General features: G+C 41.1%; 3 protein-coding genes and 1 non-coding gene across 5 annotated transcripts; 2 read left to right on the forward strand and 2 right to left on the reverse strand.

Annotated features, from left to right (window-relative positions):
* The first annotated feature begins 84 nt into the window (after positions 1–84).
* LOC118412440 (4-galactosyl-N-acetylglucosaminide 3-alpha-L-fucosyltransferase FUT5-like) lies at positions 85–4122 on the forward strand. 2 transcript variants are annotated; one of them, XM_035815310.1, is made up of 2 exons: positions 85–245; positions 1295–4122. In XM_035815310.1, the coding sequence occupies exon 2, from the start codon at positions 1468–1470 to the stop codon at positions 2788–2790; it is 1323 nt and encodes a 440-aa protein (XP_035671203.1). In that variant the 5' UTR covers positions 85–245; positions 1295–1467; the 3' UTR covers positions 2791–4122. The 2 variants fall into 2 exon arrangements, with proteins under 2 accessions (XP_035671203.1, XP_035671204.1); XM_035815311.1 differs by lacking the exon at positions 85–245 and adding an exon at positions 512–614.
* Positions 4123–4868: 746 nt separating this feature from the next.
* Positions 4869–9140, reverse strand: LOC118412450 (proteasome subunit beta type-4-like). Its single transcript, XM_035815322.1, has 7 exons — positions 8954–9140; positions 8065–8271; positions 7644–7790; positions 7206–7287; positions 6717–6833; positions 5687–5775; positions 4869–5180 (listed from the first exon to the last, which is right to left on the reverse strand). The coding sequence occupies exons 1-7, from the start codon at positions 9073–9075 to the stop codon at positions 5168–5170; spliced, it is 777 nt and encodes a 258-aa protein (XP_035671215.1). The 5' UTR covers positions 9076–9140; the 3' UTR covers positions 4869–5167.
* A 49-nt stretch (positions 9141–9189) lies between these two features.
* On the forward strand, positions 9190–20408 carry LOC118412438 (meiosis-specific nuclear structural protein 1-like). Its single transcript, XM_035815306.1, has 11 exons — positions 9190–9353; positions 10310–10528; positions 13123–13250; positions 13810–13912; positions 14762–14938; positions 15762–15934; positions 16319–16415; positions 16827–17021; positions 17656–17826; positions 18481–18606; positions 19309–20408. The coding sequence occupies exons 1-11, from the start codon at positions 9351–9353 to the stop codon at positions 19408–19410; spliced, it is 1494 nt and encodes a 497-aa protein (XP_035671199.1). The 5' UTR covers positions 9190–9350; the 3' UTR covers positions 19411–20408.
* On the reverse strand, positions 11371–11442 carry Trnae-uuc. Its single transcript has one exon. It is a non-coding gene; the product is annotated as a tRNA-Glu (tRNA).
* Positions 20409–21739: the final 1331 nt, after the last annotated feature.

Raw genomic sequence — 21739 nt, forward strand, 5'->3', positions numbered from 1 at the left:
TGAAAATTAACATTTCTGCTGGAACCTAACACTTTACGATTGTCTAGATTCTGATAAATAAACCATTAGTTTCTGGTTGAACGGGTTTTTGCCCAAGTCAAGTCATTGTGCGATTGAGAAGACACACGCAAGAGCAGTTAAGTTATTTGTCTGCAAAACGGCACGCAAGGTTTGGCGTTTCTGGATGTTTCCTCCAGCTCACGAAGACTACTGACAACGTCTCTGAGATCCATTGTAAATTTGCGGTATGTTTATACATTTTTACCATCTTTTAAGACATGATATAGCGTCATCTGCCTCATGAAAAGATACCAATTTTAACGTTTTGCCTACTTATTTTCAATCCGGGGCCCGGCCGGTCAGCTTTTGGGAGCGAAAAGTGTGATATGAAAGACACAAAAGACATCAAAATACACAAAGATCCATGGGCATAATATGACCTAATATGTGTGCATTTCTAAAGTTTTAGGTATACATTTTGATTTTTCGTTTGATAAAGCATCCCGGTCGGGCCCCGGTTTGGAAATGTGACCTAAGCCTAAAGCTAAAGGCACAACCCGTCGCACTTGCAAATACGTGCCAAAAGGTGGGGAATCTTTTGGGACCCGTAAGTGGTAAGTACCGCCTCCGTACGAACTCGTACGGAATCCGACTGATTTTGGAGTACGCAGACATAATCTCCAAGCAGATCCTACGGTGCCATAAGATAGTATCAAAGCTGGCCAGGGAGTATAGCCGACTAAGGGAGTCAAACGGGCACGGGAAGTTTGATGCTATACATTACGCACCGTGGATCTGGTTGGAGATTATGGTATCCATTGCCAAACTCCCCTGACAAACTATTCTCCCCATAGCAAGCGTGATTAGTCTGGTAGAGACTAATCTCCAAGCAGATCCTACGGTAGCATAATATAGTACCAAATGCTGGCAGAGGAGCGAGCCGGCTTATGGACACTTCTTGGCTGACTACATTCCTTTGCCAGTTTGGTACTATCTTATGCCATTGTAGGATCAGCTTGGAGATTAGGTAGGGACTAAAAAATGAGAAAATCCATGCAGGCGTTTTGTGTGGCCTCAAGCAATCTTTACCAGACTACTCTTTGTGTGTTTTGCACCGGTAAAACATGCGGCCCTGGCATGCGATTTGGTATATATAATGTTCAAGGTACATGTGTAATCCCACTTTTCTTTCAGTGATGAAAACGAATTATGCATGTTGTGTGATAAACACGTTTTTCCAAAACAAAATATTTATTTGTCATATACATTTTATATACTTTTTGTCTTCTCTCAGGCCTTTTCATCGATTAAATCTGCTACGGACTCACGGACGGTGTTTATAGAAGAGCTTTCTTGGGGTTAAAAAAAAAACGGAAAAACCGGACCATCATCTAAAACGACACACTCGGGACAAGCAGACAACTAGAGACTCGTGTCAGCTGAAACAAAGACCTGTACTTTTGCAGTATGGCGTTTGCACGACAGAAAGGATACTTTCTCACGTCGTTAGCTACTTTGATGATCCTTTCAGTTTGCCTGACCTACCTAGCGTACCGTGAGTATACATCATTACTACCGACGACTACCCCAAATCCGACTAGTCGTCAGACCAACAGAAGAAGCACAGGTCTGCGCCCAGGAGTCGAAAAGATGCCCCATATGCAGCGTTCAGCACTTCCCCGGTTCAACCGCTCCATTTCGTCATTCTCGGAGGATTTCTCGTCCAGATTTTATTCCGTCTGGACCGACGACGCTTCTCAGAGCGCGAGGAAGACGGGGAACGACATCACGGTTGTGTTTTGGAACGCACCGGGATGGCGCCCGAGATGTCCGTCCATGCCTCAATGTGCTCTCACGGCTGATCGACAACAGTACGAAAACGCCGATGCCGTGCTCTTCTGGTTCAAGTCTCTTCCACACGTCTACGACAAAGACTTCTTCCCCAAGACGCGGCCGTCGCACCAGCGCTGGATATATTATGTAAGGGACTGTCCTCATTTCACAAGAGACACTGACTTCGCTTCGTACGGAGGCGTCTTTAACTGGACGATGTCGTATAGAAATGATTCAGACGTGCTTGCCCACTGGGGTCACATAACCGAAGCGTATCACCAACTTGCTCAACACCCAGCCGATCCAAATAGAAATTACGCCAAAGAGAAAAGCAAGCTGATTATTTGGTATGTCAGTCATTGCTACAAATATATGTCCCGGTTTCCCTATGCGACAGAATTGATGAAGCACATCCAGGTCGATGTGTTCGGGCGATGCGGGAATATCAACAAGACTTGTCCCAGGAACGACGGCAGGTGTTTTCGGGAACACATACGCCAGTACAAATTCTACCTCGCGTTCGAAGACTTTAAATGCGTGGATTACATAACTGAGAAATACTGGGACAATTCCCTGAAGAACGACGCTGTGCCGGTGGTGTTGGGAGCGCCTAGGAGCGATTTCGAAAGACTGACTCCCCCGAATTCTTACATTCACGTGGACGACTTCGAATCCCCGGAAGCGTTGGCGAAGTACCTGAAATATCTGGACCAGAATGACGAAGAGTATAACAAATACTTCGCTTGGAAAACCCAACCTCCTAAGAACCCGCTTCCCAGTCTTTTTGAAGGGGACTTGTGTGAGCTGTGTAAGAAACTCTCAAACGTGTCCCCGACAGAGAGAAAGGTTTACACAGATATAGACAGGTGGTGGAGGGGGCAAAACTACGAGTTCTGTGAACCGTTGGTGTATACTGGTCCCTTCATGGACCCTAGATATTTGATATTTTACAACTAATGGGTAATTATGATGACACATGAATGATGAGGGGTGGGGCCGGTCCAGAAAACCGGACCTGACAAATCATGTTGACCGGATTTTGGACCGATTGGAAAATGAACTGATTTACCGGCATGCGTTAACGCGTTTTGGGGCTTACCGATCCACGGGTAATAACAGCAAGGTGAAGAAAGGTTTAGGGCTATCTTACCAAGTTTCTACAGTCAAACTTGGTCTAATTTATCAACCGTTGAGAGGCAGTTAGTGTTGTTTAAGGATGGAGATAGGATTCTAAACGCCAGTGGAAGTCGGATACTCTACGAAATAGAAGCCTTTGTAGCGAAATGAACTATTGTTTTGAGTATCGCCCATTCAAAAGCTTTCACAGTCCAGGTGCAGGTCCGGACGTGCACCTGATCCTCTGGACCTGGACCGTACCTGGACCTGAATTTTCTGTACCCTGCCCAAGGCCTGACCAAAGGCGTGTGTCATCAGTAGACCATTTCTATAGGCACAGAATAAACCACCAAGCGAGCGAAGCGAACATGATTTACTCCGCCATATACATCAAAGAAAGGCGGGAAAACCTTATCAAGCCGTCACAAAAGTTGTACAGAGGATTCACAACATCAAATTGAGCATTTCTTTGGTAGATGTGTTGTGTAGAATTCAGTTGTTTTGTGATGAAGGCTATTCATTTATCTTATCTTAGACACATGTCTACCGTCGTTTGTGTCACACAGGCTAACTGAAAACCTTTGTAGCCGTACCGTTAGCAATCAATGTAGAGAGGATTGTTTGAAAAGCCAGCGGGTCAGGAAATTTAACAGTGTGTACCCTACATCTGCTTGGAGATTAAAATTGTCTATCCTAATATACATGTAATAGTACTGTAACGTTACTACCTAATACTGAGCATCAGGTTTGGTCCTCACTTCAGGTTTTACTGCTGCAGTACCTACCACTTTACTATGTTACTTTTATACATGCTCTAGTTTAAGGTCAATTGTTTATACTTATATCATACTATAATGAATACTAAACAACACTAGGCTATATAGTCTTTTACTGTAATTTATACTAGTTGTGGTAAGTGGATCCATCGAATGGTATGACAGTCATTTCTTGTAATTATTTTAGATGACGGATAAAAAAAAAACAATGTCTAAGAACATACAGCCATATTTGTTCATGACTGAGTAGTGTTGGAAGTTATATTTGGGTATAGCAGAATATGAAACTGTTTACATGATAAATATAGGGATGGATTATAAACGGTTACTAAGAGTGGAAGAGATATACTGATATATGGACGGATGTAAGGTAACAAATAAAGATAGAAATATGTCATGTTTTGTTAACTTGTATTTTCTTTGCTATCTATCGATATTCCTCTTTATCTCAGTTACATTTGTCACATGTTTGTTGTTCCTATCATGAAATGCGGCGAATTTAGCTTTCCTGATTAATCATGCAAACTAGCTCCTGATTTGCATTGTTATCTAACTGTTATTTCCATTAGTATCCATATGGGAAAGGCACTTGAAACAGGTACCTGACTTAAGTTGGGGACATAAAAGGCAGTTGAAGGAGAGGGATGGGCTCTGCCTGCCAATACTGTGCCTTAGACACAGTGGATAACAACCAGGGCTCTAGCCAGCTCGAAATTGTTTTCCGTCAGCCAACTCCCATTGTCGCGAAAACACTCTTCCAGGAGTTAGAAAGACTGAACTGAGATTTTGAAAAACGGGTTTTTAATGAGATTATTGTATGCTTAAGGACGCCGACACACTTCGTCAACAATAATAACAATAGCAGAACAAACAATGTGTGGCTTTTACGGCCGTGGACGGCGTCGCCTAGCCGCCTGTAGCTTCCACCAAGGATTTTTGTCTGTCAAGGTTGACGGATTGGTTCTAAAAAATTTTCCGTCACACGCAGCAAATTTCCGTCAATTGACGGAAAAACGGACGCTGGCTAGAGCCCTGGTAACAACCCACTGTCCTTACCTCTATGTGGCCGTTACCTTTAAACTTTTGCCTATCTCTCTTATAGTTCTACCACCCATTGAAGTCACTGACACATTATCACCATACTTTGACTTCTAGACGTTTCTTTATTGTTTCATTTTGAAATTTCCCACCATGTTCACAATGCAGAAAGAACGGTCAACTATTCTATAATACATACATCTACTTTGACAAAAACTTTCGGTTGATTTAATTTTCAGTTATCATGGAAAATAGTACATGATATATATGAGAGAAAAAAGATGATGAACTGAGTGAAAGACATTTGTGCCGAGGAGACCTTTTCCTTATCAAATTTCTTAAAGTCTAAAGCTGCAGTTTTCCTTAAGAAAGTATCAGTTGTCAGCATTCTTCATGTTGTATCTTCACTCATAACCCCTGCAAGACAGAAACATTAAAAATAATGAATTTTACTGTAACTTCATGCGTCAAAAGGCAGGTCTTCTACAGTATGATTTAACAAACATATAAAAAACATATATAGGAAAGTATATACCAACAATACATGTCATTGATTCAAATGTACATTTGTATTGAACAAACTAACTGAAACTTGAATGTAATTTCATTTATGTACAGTACCATCAACTTTCATAATTCCACCATTGTTATAAATGCCTTTTCAAGATTGTCTTGAACACTTAAATATCTGAAGTTTATATACGTCAGGATTATATACATCTCTTTAAATCACTTTAAATCCATGTATTTTTTCTGATGTGGTGACATTGTGCCTTTATGGCATTCCGTGGAATTATGAGAGTTGATGTTACTGGTACATTGACATTTTTTTGTACTTTGGACCTGTACTTGAAGTCAAATCTGTCTCAAGAAATGTGTCTTACGAAATCTTAAAATTGGCCTGAGATTTTTGTTTTACTTACTTGATGAGATGTGCAATGCTCCAGTTGGCCTCAGCTGACCTGGGCTGTAGAATCTCCACTCCTGCTGCTGTCACTATGGCAAACTCAAACTGTGGAGGAAAACACAACATACATGTACCAGGGTTGGACAAGTTCAATTGTCCAAGGCATGTGAAAATGCCAATCGGACAAGCCCATGTCCAACCCCACTTGCCTGACTGGGCAAGTAAGATTGTTTCATGAGTGGGGCCCTCCTCTCCACTACAGCATTTCCCTGTTGCAAGTGCTGATGTTTTTGTTGTTACTGTAAATGCAGAAATGTTCGCGGTGGATTAATGTTCGCGGTTTTCGCGGCGGCCGCTTCACCGCGAATTTAAAACCACCGCGAACATTTTTCCATAACAGTAAGAGACCACAGTGCATTGTGCTACCGCGAAATGAAAACCACAGCGAAAAGTCCATTTTCCCGCTACCGCGAAATTAAATCCCCGTGAACTTGAATGCATTTACAGTACTTTTCCCCCGGTTCACCACCAATTATTGTCACCAAAGAGGAAACAAACTATGAAATGCCTCTGAAATACTTCTATCCAACTTTCTGTTCATGTTTTAATCAACCTCAATCTATATCTCAGATATCCCCAAAATAAAAGAATTCCATTGTTGGAAGTGAAAATACATAGCAAAGGGTCATTCGAATTTTGGGCAAGTGAAATGTTGGTTTGGGCAAGTAAATTTTGAAAACTTCATGAAAGCCTCATATTTGAACTACAACTAGTTTGTAACTGGGAGACCCTAGGTTCAAATCCTGGGAAAGCATCTTGGTTGGGGCTGAGCCCATCTTTAGGAAGTGGCATAAAATGGGAGTCAAGTTAAAGTTAAAGGTAAAGCCCATCCCTGTAATGATATACCCTGCAACTGCAACAGTAAAAAAAAATATTGCTCTATATACCACTATTCTATTAGAAGGCAACACAAGGGTTTCACCATGAGCTCTCACAATGAACATAAAACTACTGTGAGGATTTCATGATTAACAGTAGCGGCCTACCTTGTTAAAGGACCGGGCATCCCTGTAGAACAGGACCTTCAGACATCTCTCCAGTAACTCCAGCGCCTCGGACTGGGACATGTTCGGCTTCTTCTCAAGGGCATCTCTTAGAAGTGGCTGCAAGGAGAACAAGAGTTCAAAGATACCACAACTCTGTTATCATATGTCTTGTTTTATTGTAGTTCATTCAATATGAAAATAAGATATTGATTGGCTTTATCTAACTGCAAAAATACCAACAAACCCAAAACAATACCTTGCCATAAACTAGTCTAGTAGCCCATTCCATTGATGCCATGACCTGGACTATCAAGTCTGATAGTGATAATGGATTAGTTCTACCACCTCTGAGCTGTACTTCCTGATAATCTTCCTGACAAATTGGTCAAAAATTCCACATCTGTCATTTTACACAACACAGTTCATCTTTGATTCAGCAATACCAGTGCAGCTGTATTGATAATACAATAGTAAAGTTTTGTTTCCTACCTGTGCCATGTATGCCCCCATTCCTGTTGCTATTGTAGGTGCTTCATAGGCAACTCCTATCTTGTCCACATAGCCCAGGAATCTGTGGATGATGTTAAAACAATGTCAGCAATGAAAAGAACATGACTTGTCTTACTTTCAACATTCCTTGTAGTTGTATGTAACCACACATTTTGAACAGACCATAAATTCATATCTTACTCCAAAAGGGGAAATGAGGTTTCTGTGGTGTTTTAGCCTGTGGTGGAAACAATTACATTGTTCAAAAGTAATACATTGAAAACATTGCTGGTGTCTTTATTTTTGTGAAAATTGTGAAACTAAAACCACTGCAAAATTTTCAAGATTTACAGTCTTGTTAATACCAAAAGTCTAAACACAAATGGATAAATCCTAAACACTAGTGACAAGTCAAGTAAATAGATATTAAGTACATACGGCTCGCCGTTGTTGAATCCACCAATGACCACCTGGTTCCAGAGCGGGTTGAACCTTGTTCTACGGTTGTACATCACACGCGTCAGCCACGAGAAAATGGCCTTGGGCGAGAAGGAATGTCCATCGCCTAGCAACTCGTCATCTATGCTGTATGCAGAGGGGAAGAGTGAGATTCACCATGTGAGAATTTTGTCTTTACAAGAAAAATTTGACAAGAAACACTTGTTAGCAAATACAGCATATTTCCCTCCCCCATACAGTCATCCCTAACAATTTTACAGGTACAAGTACACTCAACGTTCATGTCTTGACCTTAAACAATCTTACAGGTACATCTTCCTGACCTCCAACCAGATGTTAGGGTTGTTAGATATGTCACATAAATGGGAAAATGCAACAATTTTGCCGCTTCCTCACTCACATTTTTTGATCCAGGACTTCCTTGAGAAACTGGTAGTCTGCGTAGTCGCCCGCCCCGGCCAGGACCGTCGTGTTGTTGACCTTCATGACGCGGGAGATGTTACGGTACCGCGCCAGCGAACCGTAGGAACCGAGCATGTCGGCCGCCACCACCACTCCTCCGTCAAACTTCACTCCCAACACTGATGTACCCATGGTCATGGGGTGGCTGTAAACAAACAAACAAATGGTTATTGTGACGGAGATGTATTATACGATATTGTACGGGACTGTCTATGGTAAACGTCACCCCTTTCGTTGGGTTCTTTCACACGCAGAAGTTTGACACTTGAGACTATTGCTTGAAACTTGTGCATAACACTAGGCGGTCGGCTTTTCAGTGTGCATCCCCATCTGCTAAAACCATCCTTTAACCCAAGATCATCCTGCCCAATTTCTTCCACAAGGCAAAGTATCTGAGTAACTTACAAGAATCATATTAATTTTTTTGTCTATCAATTTTTAATATGTGAACTAAAACTATGGAAATTTTTGAATGTGGTGAATAATACCATAATATTCATGGAAAAAGAGTTTGCAAGCAATCTTATATTAGCTGAATGCTAAACGAATCCCGTGCAGGGGCAAACACCAGTTTATCTATGGCAAGACTCTTTCAACAATGCACTGGCAAAATTTGATTCTTGTTGTTGTTGTTGTTGTTGTCCTCGTTTAACGTCTATTATTTCGCTAGACGTGGCCTCTTGGTGCTGAGTAACACATTCTACTCTACTCATGTGTGGGGAGGGGGGCGCATGCTGAATCATTGTCATGCACCAAAACACGAAGATTTCAAATCCTCTCTGTAGTCTTCATGCTGACTCAATCTCGCCAACGCTTTGCACACTTACAGTGTATGCTTTGTAGGTCCATGCTGCGGGGTTGTTGTCCCGCCAGGCGTGCTGTAAAAACCGCCAGGACTCGGTCCGTTTCCCCAAAGTTCACCAGAAAATCCAAAGTGTTCGGCAGCCATGTTGGAAAATACAGTGAAACCAAGCTCTCGCGATATAAAACGAGATTATTCTCCCGCGAGATTATATTGACCAATGAAAAATCGTGTAAAGAAACGGGTGGTGAGTTAAACCAATCAGAGATCATGTAACAGTTTTGCCGATAGGATTGAAAACGAGGCTCCGGTTGCCGTAAGTTACCAAACATCTGTCTTGTATATTTGGCGGTACAGATTCGTAAAGAAGTCGTGAACAGTTTTTTGCAAGGAATTGAGAAACTATTGACACATTTTCCACCATGGTGAGTACACTGAAGAAGTGTGAAGTGCTGTCAGCCTTAAGGTTCCCTTCTATGAGCCAGAAATTTCTAATTTTACTGGTGTTTTGGTATGTTTTGTGCTGGTAGTGCTATAGTGGTAGTCTTTTGCTTTGGGACCATGAAAAGATTTTCTCTATCGTGTATGATTCTCATTGAATTATTTATGGCTTGTTCGTGACATAGTGCAAATGCTCAAGTGGAATCATCTTTGAGGTACATTTTGTAGTGTTTCTGAGTGTAAACTTGAACTGTAAAGAAAACAATTTTAAAACTTTTACAGTGCAACTTCTTAAATTTGTGAATGAATGACAATGTGGGGGAGGGGCGTAGGAAAATTGTATCTGAATTAGTCTTTGTTACAGTTTGTTTTTGAATCTTTGTTTATAGGATTCTTGAGCACATCAATGTTTTCACAATCCGTTGGAGATTTAAAAATTAAGTAAACTATGGTTCACCATGTCTACTGTATGTCGTCCACTCTTTACTGTAAATGTATTTAAGTTCGCTGGGATTCAATTTCGCGCTAGCGGGAAAAATGACTTTTCGCGGTGGTTTTAATTTCGCGGTAACACCATAGACGGCAGTCTAATACCATGATAGAGAAATGTTCGCGGCGGTTTTAAATTGTGGTCACCGCGAAAACCGCGAACATTAATCCACCGCGAACATTTCTGCATTTACAGTATGCTTTCTATTCTTGGAGATTAAAGAAAACTATGTTTCACCATGACTATGTCTCCTCATACATCTGCTTGGAGATTGAAGAAAACCACCTGTTTTTTTTCCATGTCTATAACCCGCGCGTCTGCTTTGAGATTGAAAAAAAAACATTTTCCAGTCTTCAAGCAGATGTATGGATATGTCATAGACATGCCGGTGAAACATGGTTTTCTTCAATCTCCAAGCAGATTTTAAAAGTTAACCCACGTGTTTCGCAGGCATCTCTACGGCGCGGTATGGACCAGGCGTACCAGGACCGCATGCGGACGGAGAACCGGCGCCAGGAGGAGCTGAGGGAGGACCGGATGAAGATGCTGTCCCAGGATCGGCTCCTGGCGGCCAACATGGCTAGCGACGAGCGCGTGGAGAACAAACGCTTCATCCGGCGCCTACAGCAGCAGCAGACGGAGAGGGAGATGGAGGAATCACTCGCTAAGGTGAATAGTCAACCATTTTAGTTTTCAGGAAGGGAAAGGAGGTTTTTGTGTTGTTTTATCATTAAGGCCACAGCAAGTAGATTTTATGGATGACATCAGCGCGCATTAATTTTCACCTGATTTCGAAAAAAACAAACCAGAAATTTTGTTGCCCTGTGACTGTGGTCAACATGCCAAAAACGGGCAAAAATGACAACTTGATGCTTTAATAGTTTCACTGCCTAACACATAATCTACTAAGCTAAAACCTTTTGGCTGGTGGCATGTCGGTTTTCCAAACATGTCCCCTGGGGTTTTCTCATTCAAAATTCTTACTTAACTATTTATGCGTAAGTCAATCAGATTTTTTCCCAAAACATTTTCAGGCCCTTCGTCCATGTTAGCCCTAGGAAGCGGATGTTCGAAGTCATAATAAACTTGTAATTCTGTACAATCTTGTCATACATGTATCCAACGCTCATCCCAACACAACATAGACTGCTGCAATGGCCAAGGATGTAAAGTGTTAGCCTTGCATTCAGTCGGTTGTGCTTTTGATAAAAAGCTAAGTTATGAAAAGACTTACTGGCACATACTGCTTAGTACTCAGCAAAAAGAGTTTGGAAGTTGAACTCACTCCATTACAAGTTGACTAGCCCCCTGCTGTAGTGACTGTACAAAGTCGTGTTGGCCCAAGGACTTTTGAAACAATGAATATTTTCTGGTGTGGATAAGTCTTTTAGTACAACATAAGCTATCACTTGCTAAGATGTACAAACAAAAAAAACAAACAAAAAATTTCCGGGAAGGGTTTGAGAGTCTATAGGGGTGTCATTTTTAATATAGTCGAACAAAATTTCAGTGTCCCGTGCCGGGAATCGAACCCGGGCCGCATGGGTGAAAGCCATAAATCCTAACCACTAGACCACACGGGAGAACTAATTAACCGCTCTGACTTTTGGTTGAAAACCATGACGTCCACAAACTTGACTTACTGTGAATGCATTTAAGTTCGTGGGGATTTAATTTTGCGGTAGCAGGAAAAAGGACTTTTCATGGTGATTTTAAGTTTGCAGTAGCACCATACACTGTAGTCTCTTACTACCACAAAAACCGCGAACATTAAGCCACCGTGAAAGTTTCTGCATTTACAGTAAGTCTGTCCTCTCAGGTATGCTGGAACCCCCCAAGCAATGTACCGGTAATTATTTTGCAGTTGTCATCGGGGCTCAATTGTACACGCCCAGACTCCCTGGCCCAGCAGCACCCTAGTCCCTGATCTTTTCTATCCTTCAATTCAAAGCATGTCGTAGGTTTGCTAGCTTTTCTCTACTACATTTTCTCTGCATTCATGTAACATAAAAGGCTACATTGTAATGAACAAATGCCTACTACTACTAGCGTTGTGAAAATATAATTTTCAGGTGAATTAGAGGTGAGCAAGAGCTATTTACAGGGTGTACCTGGTTAAGCAAATGGCCTGTGGCTGAGAAAAACAAATACACGCTCGAGCGCACACACACACACACACAGTCCGAGCGCAAGATGGGGTTCCCCCCCCCCTCTTGTTGGGGGGGGTATGGGGGGCCTCCCCCAGAAAATTTTTAAGAAATAGAGGCTCTCTGGTGTATTTTAGAGCCATCTCTGAGCAAATTTTGAAAACAAACTAACACTAACAGTAACACTGACTTTTTGTCATGTCTGTGGCTGTCTAGTTCACGTTAGGGAATTTTTTTTAGCAACCACCACTGAGGACAAACCTAACGAAGGCTAGTTCTTCCTTCTTAATATTCATAAATGACGCCGCGCTACACAAACAATATCGCAAAATTATTTGTACCTGGCTGCCGATTTGCCTGTCTCCGCGAAGCGGCTCGCGCTCCTATAAAATCGCATAGAAATCTCGTGGGATCTGAGGGGCTTGCCGGAGACGATTTTGAAAGTGTCTAATGCATTTGAAATTGCATATATTTCGGACTCTTTTTACTTCTGTGGTGGCAATTGATGACGATTAATCGGGGGGAAATGGCAACAAAAACGTCAGCACGATCATCACGGCGTCACTGATCAGAACTGTAGTGGGGAGGGGGGTGTCGGCGCACAACGCCGATTTTCCCAAGGCGGGGTCGACCGGTCGCTTCTCTCTAGCCGATGACGGACGATAGAAATCATCAGTTTATCAAAAATATATAATCAACTTCCGCTAATTTTCTGGAGATCTTACAAAATTTCCATGCTCTTTCTATATCTTTAAGCGCCGATTTTGGCTTACAGCGACCCACCAGTTTCATGGCCTCGGAAAAATTGATGCGGCCACGCTCCCTCCCCGGGCTTTTACCGTAAGTTTACGTGACTCGGAAGACCCACTAGTAATTGCAAACTGCAAGTTTCTCTAAATAATTACCAGAAATCTCCTTTCAAATAAGCGAATTAGTTTGATAACGTTGTCAATATTCTTGGCATAACTTCCGAAGACCTCTAGTAGCCTAGGTTTATGTAGCCAATTTATTTTTTTTGCCAGCTGAAGGGGGCGCCTGGCGCGCCGCCCCCTGGATCAGCGCGTGGCATCCCCTTTCTTGTAGCTGAAAATTGAAATTGTTTTCTGGTCCTGTCAGGCGGAGGAGTCTCGTAAACTCCGGGAGCAGCAGATGGAGCAGGAGGAGCGTCTGGCGAGGGAGATGGAGCGGATCAAACTGGAGACCATGAGAGACGAGAAGATGAGACAACAGATCAGGGAGAGCAGGTCAGCATGTCTGAAAACTACTGAATATACAGTCAAGTTCATGGGGATTTGATTTCGCGGTATGGGGAAAATGGAGTATTTGCAATGGTTTTGGATTGTACAGTAAGGGTGGCCTTAGGTTGGTCAATTTCTATTCTTTTTTACATGCAAATTCTGGAAAAATGGTCCAGAAACTTCTTTAGCCTGTTGCCATAAAGGGGTTCTAGGCAGAAAGAAAGCTATCTTGAGGGGTTGTGTACCAAGTATTATCACTGCAAAATATGAGCCAAATCTATTTTTTTTACCTTTGCCACCATTGTTTGACCCTTACAGACATTTGCTCTTAAAACTTCCAGAAGCAAATATCTTATTTTTATCCAGTTGTAGAAATTGAATTACCTTAGAAATATGAACATGTAGGACTAATGTAAGAATTGCTCATCTGTTCATTGGTTTCAAAGAAAGCAGTATATACCATTTTTCAAGTCTTCAGGGAAATGTTGCAAAATTGTGCATGATACTGGTAATAAAGGAGGGTATGAAAAGTTACTAATTGTTGATGTTATTTTCCCCTGTGCAGTTTGGAGCTGCGTGAGTTAGAACAGAAGCTAAAGGCTGGGTACCTGAACAAGGAGAGGGCTGCACAACTGGCCGAGAAGGAAGCCATCAAGTACGATAAAATGGTACGTGGTTGTCCAGCGTTAGTGTCATGCTTTTACAAAGTGCTGTCTTCCACTTCTGTGATACATGTAAATAACCTTTAATGTCGTAGAGCACAGTGGCGTAGAATGGCCAAGTAGCTAGGCTAACAGACACAAGATCGAGAGGTTATTAGTTTGATTCTTGATGTTCCTGGCATTATGTCCTATAGACACAGTGGATAACTGCCCCTACGGCCTCAAAAAGGCTACCTTCAGTACCTGTTTTATTGTAGAGGTATAATAGGTTGTATCCTGTCAGTAAAAAATGCAGTAGGAGCCTCTTTCATGGCTTTTCAACAATGCATGTATTAAGATCTGCGAGGCATATTCTATATACTGTATGTGATAAATCTAGATTTGAACCGTATTTCTGTTTAATGTAACTAGCTAGTACCAGACTTTTAGCCAGGCATGCGTCAACGCGTCATCTGGACGCACTTTTCTTAGAATAACAAGAAATTTGATGCCCTTGGACGCCCTTACACTACAGAGAAAATCGTCTGACAAGCATGAAATTCTGATTGACCAGGGATGCTACCAGGTCAACTGTGGTCACAGTCTTCTACTGTGACCTCTGGAACAGTATTTTTGCCTCTTGGGATACCTAAGAATGCACTTTTTTAACTTAAAATCATCAAAAACTCTGCACCATGGAAGGTGGAAGCCCCCAGACCCTACAATAGTCACTTACCGCGACTCACCAATAAGTTTGGACTCCCTATTATAAAATCCTAGCTAAAATCCTGCTAGCTACTGTTACAAAGGGTCAAATCTGAACAGAATTAGTGAGAAATCCGCAATAAGGTATAAAAAATAAATGTTTCCCTGCAGTCTCGAGAGGCCGAGATTGCCCGGCTGATGAAGGAGGAGTCGGAGCGAGCGTCCCAGCTGGAGCTGGAGCAGGAGGAGGCTCGGTACCTGGAGAAGATCCGCTATCAGCAGGAGCTGGAGAGGCAGCTGGAGGACCAGGAGCAGAAGAAACAACAGGCCTACGAGGAGTTCCTCAAGGTTTGCTATGTTTTATTAAATATAAGATAAGGCTTACGAGGAGTTCCTCAAGGTTGGTTATGTTTTATTTGTTTATTTTGCACGTAGAAACAATAACAATAAAGAAAAGTAATCAAAAGTGCAAGAGGAGGGAAAAAGCCTGCATGGCTTACACAGGCTAATACTAATCAAAACACAAGTAGTAAATATAAGATAAGGCATATGAGGAGTTCATTGAAGGTTTGTGTGACAGTTCTGACAGTGAGAAATCGTTGATCTTTAAGTATTGGCTTTCCCAAAAGCAAAAATCTAAGAAAATTTTGGGGGTTTCATTATGTAGATGTAAATTCAGAAAACAAAATCTGATACATATCTGTCAAAAAACCTCACTTAGCTCTAGCATCTTTAAAAAATGGATGCTGCTACTATCAAAAGGAATGTCTAGATTTCATGTCTATTTACTATGTTAAATGTTTACTATGTTACTATTTACTCTGTTAAACCAGCAACTTGAGGATAAAAAAAGCAAATATGTAGCAGATTTGGTGTGCCATAGCATATCTAGTATGCAACATAGTTAAAAAAGTTATTTCCGAAAAGACCTGCCAAACATGCCTACAAAACTGCTTGGCAAACATGCATCATGCTTTTTAAAATGATGGAGAGTGAGGAATATTCCATGTTTGCTTGCAAATGTCAGCATTCCAGTTCAAGCCTTTGTCATCATCTTGTAGGAGGAGATCATAATTGATATACTATGAATATCTTTGAAAACGTTTGTTCTGATATTCAAATCTGTACTTGTTTCATGTAACTGTATCTCCTTTTTGGCGACACCTCGCAGGAGAAGCTGATGATCGATGAGATAGTGCGTAAGATCTACGAGGAGGACCAGCGGGAGATGGAGATGAAGCTGGAGAAGCAGCGCGCCACGCAGCGCTTCATCGAAGAGTTCAAGACCAAACGGGAGGACTGGAAACGGCTGGAGCGCGAGAGAATGGAGGAGGAGAACAGGAGGTCAGGGGTCACTTCATGTGTTGTGATAGTGATGTGCAGAGGAGGTTATGCAACCATCCCAGCATTCCTTGCAATACACATTCCACAAGACACATCTCAGATGACTGACTGTGTTAAACACATCATTTTGCCTTTGACAGTGCAGCAACTAGTCCTATTTGATCAGTTGATTTTCCTTTCTTCAATTCTCAAATGACAAATGTGCTAGCAGGTGTTAGGATGATCCTCATGATCTTTTACAATTTTTATAGCTACCAAGCAGTATATTTAATTGTTAAAGGCTTTGATATGAATATGTCAGTGAGCCTACAACTTTACCCACTAGGCCAGTGCAGCGATAATTCATAACTCATACTGAAGATACATGTTGATTTCTTACCACAGAATCCTGGAGTTTGCCTCGGTTCAGCAGGCACGTGAAGAACAGCGTATGGCGGAGATGAAAGAACGAGAGGAAGCCAAGGCCAAAGTTCAGTCTGAGGTGAGGCATCAACTTTCTGTCATCACAAAACAGAAATAGAAAGGCAACATTTTTTAGAAAACGTAGGATATTTTCCTGTCAGTGATTTGCCTTTTACATCATCTCGTTCCGAAGCCAAGCTGAGAGAGATATGATTCCTTTTTCTTTTTGCATAAAGGTTTTAGTGTATTGGCCAAGATGTGCAAAAATAAAAATGACTGGTTCTACCTCCCATTGCAGGTCTACTTCCCACTGGTAGGTGGCACTGCAGTGGGAAGAATAGAGTCTCAGACATGACTAAGCTTGTATCCCCCCTTACCACAGATATGGCAGGAGTATAGATGTTCTGATCCATACAGTCTCCTTCATCCAGCAAGGGAGTCTCATTTTGTCTCTGTCTAAGCAGTTTGTTTGTTTGTTTGTTTATCTTAGCTTGCGAAGAAGGTAGCTGCAGCAAAGGAGGAACAGGAAGAGATGGAGCGGATCCGGATGGAGCTGTACCTGGAGGAGCAGGAGGAGGCGGAGAGACAGAAGGAGATGGACGAGTTTGAGCGCCGCATCAGACAGAGGCTGGAGCTGCAGAAAACTCACCGGGAACAGCTGGAGTACAAGAGACTCCGACAGGAGGTGGGGCATGGGTTCTTTATTCCCTCGTCTATTGGTTCAGATACTTTAATGGCCCATATGGTAACACTACACAATATAGAAAGTAGATTTTCCTGCCATTTCTTTACTTAGTAAGTTAGATCAACACTTAGTTTCCGATATTCAAGAAGTGAGGTTACAACATCTTTGCACCATACACCATCTTTCAAACCAGTGTATAGTTTATAGTAATTTTTCTTTTAACAGTGAACATATTTTTAAAGGTAAACACACGTACACGTAAATTTTCGATGGCTATCAGTCCATCTTGTTCCTAATATTAACTGTGCTCATACGTGACTAATGAATCTCTTTAACGAGTGTATAGTTTGTTGTTGTTTAGAACAGAAAGATCTAGAAAGGCTCTAGTTTGAGATGGTTTTAGAAACTTTGCAGACCTTGTGCAGCTTGATTTTGTATTGTTTACGAACACCAGAAGTATTAAATTATGATGCAGACATTATATGATGAGTAGGTCACTAAAAATTAGTCTGTGTAACACAAACTCCGCTGTCCAGCACTGTAACTGGCCACTCCCCGCGGAGGCTGGCGGATGTTGGGCGGGCTGCTATAAACGAGATTTAATCAGGCTAACTAAAAATAATTTTCCCTCCAGGCGGAGAGAGAGGAGGAGGAAGAGTTCCGTCAGCAGATGCTGTCCAAGTTTGCGGAGGACGACAGAATCGAGCAGATGAACGCGCAGAAGAGACGCATGAAGCAGCTGGAGCACAAACGTGCCGTGGAGAAACTCATCGAAGACAGGAGGAAACAATTCGCCGACGATAGGGTAAGGGATTCTACAAGTCTTCTGAATTTTCACTTTTGGTTGTTATGGAAGGTTATTAGAAAGGGAATGTATGTAAATGACTTTGACTAAAGTTTGAGTTAGTAGGGATTTAATGGCGTGTTTGTGTGCATGAGATGGTTAAAAGTTTGGAGCCAAACCGACTAAGGATTTTTGTAGTTATTCAAATTTGCGGTGAAGAGGTCACTGTAAATCAGAAATATTAATGCACCATGAAAATTTTGGCATTTACAGTATTCAGAGTCTAGCCTTTGGTTTCCCCAAAGTTTACAGGATGTTGAGAAGATATTTTGAAAACATATCATGAATATCTTGTAAAAACGTCAAACAAGAAGATTGAGTCATTGAAAACTCAATTGTTTGACAAAGAAAGGTATTGGAAGTGAAAAACAGAAGATTTAGATACTTCCGCTTGCCAATGTGAAAGAATTCAGATGCAGACAGTCAAATAAGACATCTGACATGTTGTGGAACATTTTGAAGAGTATCTGTTTATTTAAAAAAAAAACTTGTAAACAGTGAAAAAAAATCCAGGGTTGTACTAGAGAAAACAATTTAAAGGCATGATGATTTATTTGACAGTAATAATGATAGGTGAATATCTCGCTGATGTTTTTTCGTGTTTTTTTTTTCCAGGAGCGTGAGTTGGCTGCGCGTATGGAGGAGGAGCAGGCCCAAGCCTTCCGGCGCCAGATTATCGAGGAGGAGCGACAGAAACTGCTCCGGGAGCACGCAGAGAGGCTGCTGGGATACCTGCCAAAGGTAGGAGCATTTCCAGAATCTACAGTCCTGTGGGTTATTCCATTCAAAAAGCTAAGGGGGCGGTTGACAAAAGACATATAGGGGCGAAAAAATATATCCATAATGATATTTATGTTTTGATGAAAGATGCCATGTGCAATAGCAATGAAACTGGTTGTTACTGACTGCCAAGCTAGAATACTTAATTTACATTTTAATTTTAGCTTGAGCATGCACATTTTTGTGTCATCAGGATGTTTGAATGTATTCTTTGTAGTCTCTTCTTTGAGTTTTTAATGGTGCTTTTAGAGTCCATTCCAAGTCACTGAAATATTTTTAGATAATATTTGTGGTGTTGAATTATTTGAATAAAAGAATATCTAAGCAACAACAGAACTAAATTTTGTCTAAAATTGAAGATGAAAATTTCAAGCTACTAGTATTTCAATTCCTTTGAATATTTTGACAACATTTTTGAAAGTGACCGTGCATAAATCTCTGAGATGCTTGAAATAATGTTCAAAACATGCATCAAATCTCTAAGACACATTATCTTCAAGACACATAATTACAAGAAATCGAAAATATTCAACAATATAACAACCCTCTTGGTGACTTGGAATGGACTCTAAATGTCTGAAAGTACTTGAGCTATGATTCACCAAAATGTGAATAAGGAGACCATTGTTGCTGTTATTGACAAACATTTTTTTCTCCACGCAGGGCGTGCTTAGAGACGAGGGAGATCTCAACATGTTTGACGAGAAGTTCAGAAAGGCGTACACCGAGAGACAGATAGATCCATACGCAGACATGTGGGAGTGAGGGCAGTTCATGGAATAGCCATAGTTTCTTTCCATTAAAGAGGATATGATAAGTTTATAATGTCACTAATGAGGACATGCAAATTTCCACAACACTCATGTGTCCTCTTGGCTTGTATTGGCAAATGCACAGATAAAAATGATAGTCTACAGTCATACTGTACAGATATTACAAATACAAAATGTACATTACTGTACAATGTATTTTAAGATAGGCCAACTTTAAGATAACCGAGATTGACAAGTATCTCTGCACATGTAACAAGATTAAAGTAGACATCTACGCAAGATCCTGTGTACATTCCAATATCAAATATGCCTTTTCTTTAAAAAAGTTGTATAGAATTGTGTAGAAATTCATAATTTGGCGCAAGTTCACCTTCTTCAACAGTATACTAGTATCCTATATCAGTTGTGTTCGAAAACAGGGTATTTAGTAATATTGACTGACTGTAAAATAGTGCAGTTTAAAACCACTGTTCATTGACTTGATACCCCTGAATTTTAAATACAATGGATATCGTTTAAAAACAATGGATATACCGTCTAAAAACAATGGGTATACCATTAGGTTACCCCAGAGATAAAGGTGAACTAGACTCCATACATACTGCTATTTGTGTTTAATTTCTGAGTGTAAACATGTACAGATGTTACCGAGAATATAGCAATGTATTTGGTGATTTCACAGGCCTTTTGCTGTAGAAAGATTTCATGATTATATTTTATCTCTAAACACCCAAAGTTAATATTGCAAACTGTTATAAAAGTTAGCAACTAACTGTAGAAAATTGTAAAACACAAAAGATAGTACCTTTCTGTTAATAAGGGGCAAAGTCTGTGTTGTATTATCCTGTATATGTTGGACTGGCTGCGTTTGTAAATATTTTCTGCAATCCTTGGAGGAAAATTGCACCAGTACATTTTGGTACTCGGTTTATTACATACCTCTAGTCATGACCATGGAATCTGAATAAAGATTTATGTTTAAAGGCTGTTGTTTGATGATGTAGGCTATGCAAACTTAAGTACAAGTTCATTTTTATAAGACTTGCTTTCATTTTAGTCACTATCAGAGCCTGTTTGGGGTTCAAACCCAAAACCTTTATATTATAAAGACAACTCAGACCACAAGGTAACCATGTCACTGTATACATTGTCATAATGTCTGTAGGGCATTTCCAAGAAATGGTTGCTGCATACCTTACAGACATTATGACAATGTATACAGTGACATGGTTACCTTGTGGGTTAAGGTTGTAGACTCAGGACATTAGAGGTACTGACTTTGAATACGTGACTCTGTGCCCTTGGGAAAGGCACTTAACATCAAATTCCTCACTTGACTGGTGTATAAATGAGTACCCAGCAAAATCGGCTAGGGATGTACCTCAGATAGGACGTTAAATGAACGTCTGGTGTAGAATTCCCACATAAATTATGCAAATTAAGTCCTAATTTTCATCTGATTGTGTATATCTTTGTGTAGGCTACCTGCATTGAATATCATAGAAATCCATCATTCCGTTGTTCTGCTAACCTCTCTACCTACCTACCTAGTCCCTTGACCTCCTGGTCGTTGGGGGGACAAGGTAGACAAGAAGATGGAGAGTTGTCTCCAGGACCGTCTGTCCTCTGCTACAGCCAGTCTTTCCTGCAGGTTGAGGGATGTCCAAAAAACAAAACGCCCTGCAGTTCCAGGGAACACACACTTGCACATTACACACACACACATGTCTTTTTTTTACACACAACAATACCAAATCATGTAACGACAGCAACTTGCTGCCATATATCTATTTGGAGATTAGCTAAGAGTCATTAGGATGAGGTATATCATGTCCGACAAACGTCATCCCTAATGACATATCTTGACAAACGGCTTCCCGGCACGGTGAGACAGGCGTGTACAACAGGATGACGGATGTGTAGGCGGCACAAAGGGACCCACTTCTGACTATCAGTTCTGCTGTGAGGAATGACATCCCTCAAGGCTTGTACTGAAAACTGAAGTTACAGGGGGATACCTGTATAAATTATGGACACAAACCCATGTGTTTAGATGGCATTATACATGTATGGCGTAACACATACTTCAAAAACCTCTGGAGACGCACCCATACTGAGAGTGCAATGTTTTTATGTGTCTCATGATGCTGTTATGTTGTGTATCTTATATACTCTTTTTAGTAGTATGTTTTATTATGGGAAAGTTAGCTCCTGAAATAAAGAGTAGAGACAGATACTGTAAATGTATTTAAGTTCGCTGGGATTTAATTTCGCGGTAGCGGGAAAAATGACTTTTCGCGGTGGATTTAAGTTCGCGGTAA

Source organism: Branchiostoma floridae, chromosome 3, assembly GCF_000003815.2.
Source record: "Branchiostoma floridae strain S238N-H82 chromosome 3, Bfl_VNyyK, whole genome shotgun sequence".
NCBI lineage: Eukaryota > Metazoa > Chordata > Leptocardii > Amphioxiformes > Branchiostomatidae > Branchiostoma > Branchiostoma floridae.